General features: G+C 42.9%; 2 protein-coding genes across 2 annotated transcripts in view; one reads left to right on the forward strand and one right to left on the reverse strand.

Annotated features, from left to right (window-relative positions):
* Positions 1-14,981, reverse strand: part of LOC122544413 (uncharacterized) — a 267,938-nt gene that overhangs the window by 108,160 nt on the left and 144,797 nt on the right. The gene's annotated exons all lie outside the window — the stretch shown is intronic.
* LOC148137340 (putative G protein-coupled receptor 139) lies at positions 8,849-12,819 on the forward strand. Its single transcript, XM_087982829.1, has 2 exons — positions 8,849-8,918; positions 11,909-12,819. Exons 1-2 carry the CDS (start codon positions 8,849-8,851, stop codon positions 12,817-12,819), a joined length of 981 nt encoding a protein of 326 aa, XP_087838955.1.

Consider the following 14,981-nt stretch of genomic DNA (forward strand, 5'->3'; position numbering starts at 1 on the left):
GTCGCCTCCCTGTAAGAGCACAGCACATCACTCCCATCGATAGGCACCTTGAATGGGGGTTTTGTGTAATTAGGCGTGGCTAACACTGGGCCAGTGGTTAACACAGCTCTCAGGCTGTGACATGCCTTCGGACAGTTCACCATCCACTGACAGTTTCTGCAGCTTGTCAGTAAGTCAGTCAGTGAAGTAATCACATTGGGAAAATCTGGCATGAACTTCCAACAAAACCCAATCAATCCCAGGAACCATAGAACAGAGGAACCTCATTATCCGAACGAGATGGGCGGGCACAATTTCGTTTGGGTAATTGGTTATTCGGTTAATTGATTCAATGCCTTTCCTCTGGGGCTTGGAGTTTTCTGTTAAGCCCGCTCCCCGTTCAGGAGACGAGGCAGCAACACACTGAGCACGAGACTGCACCCCCAAACCCATCGGACCCCACCCACGGTCTACCCCCACCACAGCATCAAACACCCCACGCCCCGGGGCCCAAACCCCACCCCCACACCACCATCACAACCCCATCCAACACCCCCCACCCATCCCCAATTCCGCCCCTACCCCCGCCCCTCCCAACCCCATCCAACACTACCCCCCACCAATCCCCAACCCCGCCCCCACACCCCTGCCCTCCCAACCCCATCCAACACTGCCACCCACTCGTCCCCCACTACGCCCCCACCCTGCCCTCCCAACCCCATCCAACACCACCCCCATCAGTCCCCAACCTTGCCCCCACCCTCGCCGTCACAAACCCATCCAACACCGACCCCCACCCCTCCACAAACCCACCCCAACCACCGCCCTCCCAACCCCATCCAACACCACCCCCCAACCGTCCCCATCCATGCCCCCAAACCCCTGCCCTCGCAAACCCATCCAGCACCGCCCCCCATCTGTCCCCAACCCTGCCCCTAGAAGTCCTCCATTGTATATAGTGAGGTTAGAGAGTCCAGTGACAAATGGAGAAGTGGTGATAGGAACACTATCAGCTACCGGAATACAATCTGTCCTTGGTCGTGACATAGCTGGATCACAGGTAGCAGTGCTGCCAACTGTGTTTGAAAAGCCAGTGGAAAATCAGGCAACTGACATTTTACAGGAAGCATATCCTGGGACTTTTTCTGACTGTGGCGTAAAGAGCTCACAAAGTCACCAGTTGAATCTGGAGGAGAAATCAAAGAATCCAGATGAGGAAGTTGAAGTGGAATTATCGGAGACCATGTTTGATCAAATGGTTGAGCCAAAACAGAAACAGGTTGAGGACAAAGGGGATAGTTTTAGCTCAGAGAAATTAGCTGAATTTACAACAGAAAGATGAAAAATGGAAGTAATTGTATCAAAAAGCATACATGGAAGACAAATCTGAATGCAACTGTGAATGCTACATTCTTAAAATTTAAGTCTTGATGAGGAAATGGAGATCACTATATACAGGGCAACCTCGATTATCTGAATACCACTGATCTGAAAATTGGATTATCCGAAGGAGATCTTGAGGCCCTGATAGAAGCATTACATCAAAGACATGTTTCCAACAGTGATTGCGTCTTTTGTTATAATGATTAAACAGGCACCGTCTCCAAATGACTCACCTCCCGCCCTCTCACTCTCTCTCTCTCCACACTTTCCCTGGAGATCTACAGAGGTTTGTACACTACCCCCCACACCCGGCACTCCCTCCCCCTGCTTCCCAGAAATAATCTCTCCAACATTATCCTGTGCAGGACAAACAGGGAACCTGTCAAAAATTTGCACTAAAAAGTTGTGCATGTGTGTGTGGGTGTGTGCGCTATTTGGAGACTTACCTCAAAAAGACAGGTGGGGGGGAATGAGGTGGGGCGGAATGGGGTGGGGGGGCGGGAGGGGAGGAATTGAATGGTGTTGGGGGACAGGGGTGGGGGAAGGGGCTGGACGGGTTTGGGTGGTCGGGGGGAACGGGGTTGGAATGGGTTGGGGGGAAGGGTTGGACGAGGAGGAGGGGCCGGGACGGAGTCTCACACACTGTGTGCTGCTGCTAGTCTCCTGAATGAAGAGCAGACTTTAAATTCCGAGCCCCAGAGGAAAGGCGTTTAATCGATTTTCCGAATACTCGATTATCCGAACGAAATAGTGCCCGCCCATCTTGCTTGGATAATCGAGTTTCCACTGTGTTCAAGCAGATGATAAATGGGTAGAAGTTCATCAAATTCAACTGGGGGAATTCTAGGTATGTTTGCAGATGATACAAAGATAGGTAGAGAGACAGGTAGCATTGAGGAGGTGGGGAGGCTGCAGAAAGATTTGGGCAGGTTAGGACAGTGGGCAAAGAAGTGGCAGATGGAGTACAACGTGAGAAAATGTGAGGTAATGCACTTTGCTCGGAAGAATAGAGACATGTACATTTTCTAAATGAGGAGAAAATTCAGAAATATAAATGTGCAAAGAGACTTGGGAGTTCTCATTCAGGATTCTCTCAAGCTAATTCCCGCTTCAGGCGACTCTCTGTGTGGAGTTTGCACATTCTCCCCGTGTCTGCGTGGGTATCCTCCGGGTGCTCCGGTTTTCTCCCCCAATCCAAAAAAATGTGCAGTTTAGGTGAATTGGCCATGTTAAATTGCCTGTAGTGTTAGGTGAAGTGGTAAATGTAGGGTAATGGGTCTGGGTGGGTTGCGCTTCGGCGGGTCGGTGTGGACTTGTTGGGCCAAAGGGCCTGTTTCCACATTGTAATCTAATCTCAATAATGTCAGTGAACTTGCAGGTTGAGTTAGTAGTTAGGAAGGCAAAGGCAATGGTGTCATTTACTTTGAATATAAAAGCAAGGATGTATTTCTGAGGCGCTATAAGGCTCTGGTCAGATTACATGGGAGTATTGAGTGCAGTTTTGGGCCCCATATCTCAGGAAGGATGTGCTGACCCTGGAGTTGTTTCAGAGGAGGTTCATGAGAATGGTCCCAGGAATGAAACGCTCAACATATGAGGAACGTTTGAGGACTCTGGGACTATACTCAATGGATTTTAGAAGGATGAGGGAGGATCTAATTGAAACATTCAGAATAACAAATTGCCTGGACAGAGAGGATGTTGGGAAGATGTTTCCATTGGTAGGAGGGAATAGGACCCGAGGGCACAGCCTTAGATAAAGGGAAGAGCTTTTAGAATGGAGGTAAGGAGACATTACTTCAGCCAGAGAGTGGGACATCTATGGGATTCACTGCCATGGAAGGCCGTGGAGGCCAGGTCATTGAGTATATTTAAGACTGAGAGAGATAGGTTCTTGCGTATTAAGTGGATCCAGGGTTACAGGGAGAAAGCGGGGGAATGGGGGTGAGAAACTTAGCAGCCATGATTGAGAGGTAGAGTGGACTTAATGAGTTGGATGGCCTAATTTCTGCACCTACATCTTTGGGTCTTATGGTCTTATAAGTTGTGATGCCAGTAGGTTATAGAAAGGAGGTATTGCGGGTAGCAAATGAATTACCGGGAGGAGATCATTTAGGGGGTATGAAAAATTCAAGCTATAACACAAGAACATTTTTACTGGTAGGACTGCGTAAGGATGTCATTGAATGTTGCAATCAAGAAATCAAAAACTCACAGTTTTGATAACAAGGATAAAGTGTTAGTGTTACTTCCAATGATAGGTAAGCCTTTAAAAGCAAGGTTTAGTGGACCTTATCAAGTCAAAAGAAGATTGCACGAGATGAACTATTTGATAAGAAGTCCAGATAGAAAGAAATCTCACAGAGAGTGTGTTATGTGAATCTGCTCAAAAGGTATTTTGACAGGGCAGGAAAATAAAAGGAGAACGTATTCCCTGGTTCCATGTGGAGTGAAGGACCAAGTTCCAAGGATTCTGAATTGGACATTCCTCAAATTAAATTGTACAATGAGGAAGTTGTCACAAATTGGGATAAATTATTGAGTTACCTTCCAGAGGACATTTGGAATGACCTGAACATTATTACTGTTGCATCGAGGATATGTGGGAAATACTGGGAAATACTAATCTGATCATGCATCATGGAAATATAGGAAATGCTGTTCCAATTAAGCAACATCCTTATCAACTTAACCCGGTAAAGTTGACACAAGATTGAATGCATGCTCCAAGACAACATAAACAATGTGAGTTACAGAGACTGGAGCTCACCCACAGTCACAGTGCCAAAGCCAGATGGTACCCAGTGGTCTTATGTAGACTTTCGCCAAGTCACTGCAGTTACAAAGTATGATTCACATCTGATTCCACATTTGGAAGACTCTATTGAAAAATTGGGACCACCAACTTATATTTCCAAGTTGGATGTACTGAGAGGATACTGGCAAGTACCTTTGTTGAAAAGAATGAAGACAATTTCAGCTTTTGTAATGCTGAATGGACTGTATCAGTTTAAAGTCATGCTATTTGGTATGAAAAATGTGCCAGCCACATTTCAAAGATTAACTAATTGTGTGGTATACATTGACGACCTGATGATATTTTATCACCCATGAAAGGAACATTTCCAACATTTATCAGAATTATTCGATTGACTTTGGGAAGCAGGCTAGGTGATAAACCTGCCTAAGAGTGAGCTCACCAGGTCACCTTCCAGGGGTATGTTATTGGACATGGACAAATGGCTCCACCCAATGTGAAAACAAAGGTAATTGGGGACTTTCCCAGAACAACAATGAAGAGGGCAGGTCTACGATTCCAAGGGTTGAGTGGGTTTTATTGGACATTCATATAAAGTTTTAGCAGGGTAGCTGCTCCACACACTGATTTGTTAAAGAAAGGCAAAAGGTTCCAGTGGACTGTTATTAGGCATTTGACAGCCTGAAATCGGTGATAAAGACTGTTCCAGTGTTAGCCATACAAAACCATTCAAAGTGACTGTTCAGGGGAGTCATGTGGGTGTCGGTGCTGTGCTCTTGCAGGAAGACAATGGCGGGGGGAGGGGGGGATAGAAAGACCTATTGCGTATTTCTTCAAGAAATTGATCATTCATCAGCAGAAATATTTGATAATTGAGAAGGAAATCTTGAGCTTGGTGTTGGCATGACAACATTTATGTTGCCAGTAATGTGTCTGAGACAATCATATACACTGCTCATAACCCATTGAGGTTTGTGGAGAAATTTAAGGGCAAAATTTCCAGGCTATTTAGGTGGAATTTATTATTAGGATAGATTTCCTACAGAATGGAAACAGGCCCTTCAACCCAACAAGTCCACACTGACCTCCAAAGCGTAACACACCCAGACCCATTCCCCTATATTTACACCTGAGTAATGTACTTACCAATATACGCAATTTAGCATGGCCAATTCACCATAACTGCACATCTTTGGATTGTGGGAAGAAACCCACACAGACACGGGGAGAATGTACAAACTCCACATGGGACAGCTACCCAATGTGGGAATTGAGCCCAGGTTCCCAGTGCTGTGAGGCAGCAGTGCTAACCACTGAGCCACATTCCTCCCAGCAACCATTCAATGTGAAAATTATACATGTGGGCGAGAAAACATAATTGCCAACGAATTGCAAGACAGGGATGAAAAAATTGGAGGTCTTCAGTGGCAGGGATAAATGACCAAAAATACAATATAGTAGAGAATGTTTACATGGTTATTGCCAATGCACTGTCTATGTATTGTGCTAACAGAGTAAGATTAAGGGGTTTAAAGTGAAGCCATCATTTGATATTGCTAGTTTTTATTTATGGGGGTGGTATGATGATGCTGCCACTTTAAAAATGGTTATTTTGTTCTTGGGATTGTTTTTTAAAGAGGTCGTAAAGACAGAGGTGCTGAGGAGTCTAGGAAAAGCCTAGTTTAACAACAGCAGAGGAATGGCCAGTTCTGCCAGTTCAGGTTTAATTGAGCTGCAGCAGTCACAAGATGCTGGAGTCCAGGAAGGCAAAAGCTTCTGAAAATGATTCCTGACTGCTTTTCTCCCTGAAATCTCTGTGCATGCTGCTCCCTCCTGTTTGTAAGTACCTGTGTTTGAATTTACCTTTTTGCCAAGTGGTGTGTTTATGGGATGTTACTGGATTGGAACAGCTCCTTTGTTAAGTTGCTCTATCGGGTCAGTTATAGTTAAGTTATTCTAAATACCATGTTCTTTTGTTTGTGTTTCAACTGGAATGTTAATGTAAATGCTGTTTTGCATAGAGCCAAGTGGTTTGAGCAGACGTATCTCTTCTGGAACACCCACTTCACATCTGCCTTTACAATGAGAAAAAGTTAGAGTTTGGGCTACCTTCTTCAAATAGGCGGCACGGTGGCACAGTGGTTAGCACTGCTGCCTCACAGCGCCAGAGACCCGGGTTCAATTCCCGCCTCGGGCGACTGATTGTGTGGAGTTTGCACATTCTCCCCGTGTCTGCGTGGGTTTTCTACGGGTGCTCCGGTTTCCTCCCACAGTCCAAAGATGTGCAGGTCAGGTGAATTGGCCATGCTAAATTGCCGTAGTGTTAGGTAAGGGATACATGTAGGGATATGGGCGGGTTGCGCTTCGGCGGGGCGGTGTGGACTTGTTGGGCCGAAGGGCCTGTTTCCACACTGTAATGTAATGTAATCTAAAAAAAAATAATTGAGGGGGTCTGGCCTGGTCCATAACAAACTGCATTGACTTTGTGATAGGAACACATAATCATCAGATACCATCTGGTGTTGCCACTATTACGATGGGTCATTGAAATTCATGGAACATACAACATGACAGAGCAGTACAGGCCCTTCGACCCTCGATGTTGTGCCACCCTGTCATACTAATCTGAAGCCCATCCCACCTACATCATTCCATGGACGTCCATTTGCCTGTCCAATGACGACCTAAATGCACTTAAACTTGGTGAATCTGCTACCGATGTAGGCAAAGCATTCCATACCCTTATTACTCTCTGAGTAAAGAAATTTTGATTACATTGGCTTTGAGGAAGCATACAATCTGTTTCTGAACCTGTGCCAACTTTAAAGGATTAAGCCTATGAGGATGTTGCTTAATTGGAACAGCATATCCTGTATCAACATCATGCATTGTCAGGTTAGTACTTCCCAGTATTTCCAATACATCTCCCTCCATGATTCTAATAACGTTTCCAGGTTATTTGGCTTTTCCACTGGAATGTTACTCAATAATTTATTCCAATTTTTGAGAACTTGCTCATTGTCCAATTTAATTGGAGGAAAGTCCAATTCAGAATCCTCTGAACCTACTTTTTCACTCTGTGTTGGAACCAGGAACACAATCTTCTCCTGCTTTCCTTCCCCATCTAACACCTTATGAGCAATTTCAAATCATCCTCTCTGTGAGACTTCTGTCCATCTGTCATTCTTAACAAGTAATTCAGCTCACTCAATTTCCTTTCGACTTGATAAGGTCCACTAAACCTTGCTTTTCAAGCTTCACCTATCACTGAACTAACACTTTATCTCCATGAGCAAACTTGTGGGTTATTGATTTCTAATATGTTTTCTATTTTGTTACTTGCGGTGTTACTTTCAAATGCTATCAAACTGACTTACTCGCTCTATTTAATCTTTCCTTAAAATTTGACACATAATCCAAATGTGTGGTCTCTGAGCTCTGATCGACCAACTTCCCCTTAATTAATTTTAGTGTTCTCTCACCCTTAAGCCCCAAACCAAACTCATATGCACTGAATTTGATTGATTCATTTGGTGCATCCCTAATTGCAACACATACAAATGAAACTCCTTTATATCAATCATCTAGATAGATAGGTTTGACTTTAAGTGCTGAATATGGTCATTAAATTTCAATACCATAGTTTAGATTAGATTTTAGATTACATTACAGTGTGGAAACAGGCCCTTCGGCCCAACAAGTCCCCACCGCCCCGCCGAAGCGCAACCCACCCATACCCCTTACCGAACACTATGGGCAATTTAACATGGCCAATTTACCTGACCTGCACATCTTTGGACTGTGGGAAGAAACCGGAGCACTGGGAGGAAACCCACGCCGACACGGGGAGAACGTGCAAACTCCACACAGTCAGTCACCTGAGGCGGGAAAAATCGTTCTCATGCTCCCTTTGATTCTAGATTTGAATTGTATTATTCCTAAGCTATCCATAACTTCCTTGAATAATTGTAATGTAAAATTTGATACTTGATCTGATTGTAACTTTGTGGGTAATGCATTTCCTGTAAAAGATTTGAGTAACTCTTCTACAATCCTTTTAGGCAGGATACTACATAATGGAATGGCCTCTGGAAATGCAGTGGACACTTCCATTATAGTCAACAAATACTGATTCCCACTTTTTTGTTTTAGATTGGGGTTCTCTGCAATCAATTAAGACTCTTATAAAAAGGTTTCTAAAATGCAGGAATGAGTATTGAAGGTGTTGGTTTTATCACTGCCTGAGGTTTTCCAACTACCTGACACAAATGATGTAACCTGCAAAATTCAACCGCATCCTAATGCAGTCCAGGCTAAAAAAAATATTATTGTACTTTGGCTTGAGCTTTCCTTACTCCTCCTACTGGTAAATCAACTGTTCCCAGAAACAAATCCTTTCTCAAGTCCACCGGTAATACAACATGGTGAACGGCTGCCCAATTCGGTATTCTATATTCTATTTCCGGACAAATGAAGACTAATATTCTTTGTACCTTCTGAACCATCCTGTCTACCTGTGCTAACCAAGCTCCCTTTGTTCCTCAGTACTCCCCTAGGACCTTCCTTTGTGCATAAGAAATCATGTCAAAAACATTTCAAAACAGCTTATTTTTTGTTGTTGCAATTTTGCAATTAATTTCCAAATCAAAACACCTAATTGCTCCTGAGAGCTTCACGTCAGGTATAAATGTCTCACCCACTTCATGTGGAGTAGTGAATCTTACCGAAATGCATGGTGCGCCAAGAGGCCTGCTCTTTGCCATTTATTATCCCATCCTTGCAGCTATCGGGGTGCCAGGTACTGGACTGGAATTGTTAATATATTTTGAACGCCATTTTGATTTGCTGTGATCACCTGTCTGTTTTGTGTAACTTCTTCCCTTTCAGAGATCTAATGTGTTTCCTGGAAAGATAGTTGTTTTAAACATATTAATATATCTCCTTAGCAACAATTCTGTCTTTCTACCACATCATTGCTTTGGCTCTTTATCATCATCTCTCTATTTTAACTGAATATTTTATTGACTCATGCATAATTACTTGCCCCCTTTAACAACAATCCCTTTAAAGTTTCTCCTAATGGAGCATTTCTATCAGTGAATCATAGATCTGCTGTGTAAAGTTTGCAATATTTGGACTTAATGTGTCAAAACTTCCCGTCAAACGTCCCCTTTATGATTCTTGATCATGTGACTGCAGATATTATTCCATGTTTTGAGCCACCAATGTGAGTGAATGATAGCCAGCAGCTACAAGAGAACGTTGTGGATTTGTTTCACCAGTAATGTAGTGAGATGATGCTGTTAGTTTAAGAGGTGATGTTGCCCTGGTGTTTTTCTGACAAGTGGTTGTAAGGCAGAGGTACAGACCTGCCTATTGAAGATGGTTGAAATAAACAACATGTTAAGCCTTGGAAACAGTCTGAATGAGTGTGACCAGCTCTGAAAGACCAGGCTTTTGAGTTTTTCTTAGCTTTTAGCAGCAGTAGCCATTGGGGTCTAAAAAGAGTTTATACTTTCAGGAAATGTCTCCTCGCTGCTACTCTCTCTGAACCTTCTCTTGATGCTACTTTCCTCCTGGATTGGAGAAGTGCATGTCAGAGTCTGTGTCTGAAATAGCCTTTTTGCCAAGGAGTGTGTTTATGGAATACGACTGTATTTGAACAATTAATTAGTAATAGCTACTGCCTCTATTATTCAATTAAGTTTTCCAATAGTGTTAAGTTATTCTAAATTCCTCTTTCTTTAATTTGTATTTTAACTTCAGTGTTTAAATAGATTGTGTTTGACTTAATGTCAAATAATTTGATCATTTGCATTATGTCTAGAACACAGCACTTCTCATCTATCTTTAAAATAAGAAAACATTAGAGTTTATAAATATTTTGAGGGGGTCTGGTCTGATTCTTAACAATAATGAGACCAGCAAGTTATCCAATACACTGCCAACCACCATGATGGCAAAACAAATGTGGTCAGTTGGGAACTGTGTTTTCAAATAGTGTCTTAAAAGTATAGAGATTGTGGGGAAAAGCTGATCTTGCACAGCTCCCAACGGTCGGAATCCAGTTAGATGAAGACACCCTGACCAGCAGTGAAGGGAAACTCTCAGAACAATTCTCAGGGTAACTAGGACAATAAATGCTGGCCCAGCCAATGTAGATGACTACATTCCATGAATGAATACAAAAAAAATGGTGCAATATAGATTTCTCATACGAATGCGTTGGTTTCATAAAATAAAGTTAACTATATACTTGAGGAGAGCTTTGGGAGTGGGTCATCTCTGAAGTGCATAACATCCAGAAATCTAACCCAAAAAGGGTCTTGTGACGGCATTGTCAGACCTCTATCACTGTGCCTGGAGGTTTGGGTTGGAGTCCCATCTGTGCCTGAGGGGTATCATAACTTCCATGAACTGATGGTACAAAAATAATTGCACCTTCTGTTCCTGTCGTGCAGTGAAGGGCATCGACAACTTGTGCCCTATTGTTGTGGGTTGGTGTGCCACCCTCATCATTACAGCAAAGGACTGTCTTATACAGTGTCCCAACCTCTGGATCAGAAGTTCAAGTCCTAGCTCCCCTGCAGGTATCTCAGAATCTATCCCAACGTGCGATTAAAAATAATTATGAAGGGAAACATGATAACACTGGCATGGAGTAGAGTTCGGAGGTATCCCATGTAATGCTTCACTCTGAAATGTTAAGTGAAAATGGAGTGAATATTAACTTCTGGTATCCAATTTTATCAACTGGATTGCAGGAGTGTAACCATAGAACATAGAGCCATATTGGGTAGAATAGGCCCATCCAGTCAACACCAACAACAGTTACTCTAAATCGACACTAGTCCCACTTTCAAACCCATAGCCTTGAACATTATGCCATCTCAAGTGTTCATCCACATCCTTTGTTTGAATGGTGTGAGTTTCCCATCTCGACGACACTCCCAGGCAGTACATTCCAGACCTCACTGCCGTCTGAGTGAAATAAAATTGTCCCCCAGCACTTCTCTGAACCTCCCACCTTTTGTGACAGGTTTACATACTGGATTGGATTGGAAAGGTATTGTATTTAATGATTGCATTGGTTTGCTGTACTCAAGGGGTAGCTGTATCTCAACGCGATTATTACTATTTCTCGCTGTCCCTAACGTTACATATGAAGTCACAATATTGAGGGGGTTAAAATTTCTCAGCTGAATGTAACAATTGACTACAGCAAAATAATGTTATTTTGCAACAAATTGTCTTTAAAAAGGTGCCGACATGTGTTGAAAATACCATGTGTCTGATCACTCCATTCATATGTTTCTTCTTCTCTCTCCGTACCATTCTCAATATCCAACTCCATTCTCGTTCAGTGTCAGCTTGATCTTCAAAATGACCTGTGACTGTTGGTTGTTCAGTGAACATTGCTGAGATCATACTGAGGCAATGCTCTGAATTGTTCCTGCTCTCAACCTTAGATTCTAAATGCTGAATATTACATTTTAGCTTCTAATTTAATGTAATGTTCTTACCTAAATCCTATAATGTTTTTCCTTTCGAGTGAATAATCTTCACATTTAATATGAATAACATATTAGTTTACATTCTGATATCCGTACTCTGTCCTATGTTTGTCTGGTTGATTGCTTTAAGCAAAATAATTACTTTTTATATATGAGGGAATTAATTTCTGTAAAACTCTCCTTGAGGAGTCAAGTCTTATGGTTCTGCTCATACTGTCTTTCTCACTATTCATTTTCTTAATCCTCTGGATTGTGTCTCTTTTTCATATTGCAGCTAACTTGACAGTGATTGTGATCCTATCCAGAGGAAGGTGCGGACTCTCCAGATGCATCACTTACTACCTCGTATCCATGGCACTGACAGACCTGCTGGTCATTATTACAGCTGTAATATTGAACCGTATTGTTGGCATTTACTTTCCGTTCAGTGTCCTGTATGTCACCCCTGTTTGTAGTGTCAATTTTGTGCTAATGTCTGGAAGCAGGGATTGTTCTGTCTGGGCAACTGTCATATTCACTATTGATCGTTTTGTAGCCATTTCTTGCCCAAAATTGAAGACAAGATATTGCACAGAGAAAGTAGCAGCTGTGGTTATAGGGGCAGTTTGTGGCATGAGCTGTATCAAAAATACATTCTGGTATTTCATTTATGAACCATTGTATACAATCGGTAATGTACCATGGTATTGCAAAATTAAGTCTATATTTTATACATCGGCTGCATGGGCTGCATTTGATTGGATTCATCGCGTTTCAACCCCTTGTCTCCCATTCGTTTTGATCTTACTGCTCAATGCTGTGACTGTCAGACAAATTCTAAAGGCCATTCAAACTCGCAAAAGACTCCAAGTCGGCAAACAGACAGAAAATCAGAATGACACGGAGGTAAGGAACCGGAGAAAGTCCATCATCCTGCTGTTCTGTATCTCAGGCAGTTTCATCCTGTTATGGCTGCTGTTTCTATTAACATTTCTCTACGTCCGAATTGCTAACGTGAGTTATTTCTCAGGTTCCAATTACATTGAATCCAATTTCAACCTGGAAGAAAGCGGGTATATGCTTCAGATTTTAAGTTCCTGTATAAACCCATTTATTTATGCAGGGACCCAGAGTAAGTTCAGAAATGAGTTAAGGAGTGGGATTGTATTTTCCTTAAATTTCATTGTGAAGGTGTTCAAATTTTGATATATAACAAATATTTCATGAATTAAACTTCATCCTGCAATCTTGTAATTGGTGCGATAAAGAGACTGTATTGTGGAAGGGCTCCCAGTTTACATATGTCTGACTTAAGAAAACTCGTACTTATGAACACAATCTCATGCAGGGGTATAATTTTAAAGACACAACCCTTCCAAACAGCTCATTTATATTAATTGCAAACTCTGGCCCTGGGGTGCACTGGCACACCCCTCCCCAACTCTATAGAGCGGAGGCATAACCGTGTGGCTCTGAAACTCAATCCCCCTGCTAATGACAGCCAACACACTACACACCTTCTTAACAACCCTAACAACTTTGGTTGCAACCTCGAGGAATCAATGGGAATGGAATCCAAGATCCCTCTGTCCCTCCACACTGACAAGAATCCTGCCTTTAACCCTGTATTCTGTATTCCAATTCAACCTTCCAAACTGAATCACTTCACACTTGTCCAGGTTGAACTCCACCTGCCACTTATCAACCTAGCTCTGCATCCTGTCAATGTCCCGTTACAACCTGCAACAGCCCTCCACACTATCCACAACTCCACCAACCTTCCTGTCATCAGCAAACTTACTAACTCACCCTTCCACTTCCTCATCCAAGTCAATTATGAAAATCAGAAAGAGCAGAGGTCCCAGAACTGATCCCTGTGGAACACCACTGGTCACTGAGCTCCAGGTTGAATACTTTCTATTTACCACCACCCTCTGTCTTCTATGGGGCATCCAATTACATAATCAGAAAGACATATTCCCCTTATCCCATGCCCCACATTTTGAATGAGTTTACCCTGGGGAATCTTATCAAACAACTTGCTTCTATCCATGTGCATCGCACCCACTGCTCTATCTTCCTCAACGTGTTTTATCACATCCTCAAATAATTCAATAAGGTTTCTGAGGCATAACCTGCCCCTCACAAAGCCATGCTGACTATCTCTAATCAAACTATGGTTTTCCAAGAAATCGTAAATCCTGTCTCTCAGAATCCTCTCCAATATTTTGCCCACCACAGACATGAGACTGACTGGTCTGGAATTCCAAGGATTATTCTGATTCCCTTTCTTGAACAAGGGAATAACATTTGCCACCCTCCAATCATCAGGCACTACTCCAATAGACAGTGAGGATGCAAAGATCATTGCCAAAGGTTCAGCAATCTCTTCCCTCACTTCCTGTAGTAACATAGGTTGTATCCTGTCTGGCCCAGGAGATTTATCTATCCTTCTGATTTTCAACATTTTCAGCACATCCTCCTTTTTTAACATCAACCTGTTCGGGCACATCAATCTGTTTCACGCTGTCCTCAGAAATGTCAAGGTCCCTCTCAGTTGTGAATACTGAAGCAAAGTATTCATAAAGGACCTCCCCTAACTCCTCCAACTCCAGGTGCAAGTTCCCTCCACTATCCCCAATTGACCCTACCCTCACTCTAGCTATGTTCTTGTTCCTCAACTAAGTTTAGAATGCCTCAAGTTAATCTGACCTGGTCAGCTTTTTCATGCCCCCTTCTAGCTCTCCTAAGTCCATTCTTCAGTTCCTTCCTGGCTACATTGTAACCCTCGAATGCCCTGTCTGATCCTTGCTTCCTCAACCTTAAGTAGGTTTCCTTTTCCCTCTTGACTAGATATTTCATATCCATGTCACGTTATTTCAACCTACCATCCATTCCTTGGCTCAGTGGGACAAACCTGTCCAGCACTATCAGCAAGTGCTTCCTATGTCGTTCATTTCCCTGAGAACATCTGTTCCCAACTTAAGCACCTCCGTTCCTGCCTAATAGCATTGTATTCCTCTCTCCCCCAATTAAAATCTTTCCCACACCGTCTGCTCCTAGCTTTTTCCATGACTATAGTAAAGGTCACGGAGTTGTGATCACTATCACTGAAATGTTCTCCCACCGAGAGATCTGACACCTGACCTGGTTCATTGCCAAGCACCAAATCCAATATGGCCTCCCCTCCAGTTGGCCTATCTATGTATTGAGTCAGAAAGCTTTCCTGGAGACACCTGACAAAAACTGACCCGTCCAAACCTTTTGTGCGAGGGAGGTTCCAATCAATATTAGGGAAGTTAGAGTCACCCATCGCAACAGCCCTTTTATTACTGCACCTTTCCAAAATCTGCCTCCCAATTTACTCC

The sequence above is a fragment of the Chiloscyllium plagiosum genome, unplaced genomic scaffold, assembly GCF_037043375.1.
Source record: "Chiloscyllium plagiosum isolate Xiang-an unplaced genomic scaffold, Cpla_swu_hap1 HiC_scaffold_44, whole genome shotgun sequence".
Classification (NCBI taxonomy): domain Eukaryota; kingdom Metazoa; phylum Chordata; class Chondrichthyes; order Orectolobiformes; family Hemiscylliidae; genus Chiloscyllium; species Chiloscyllium plagiosum.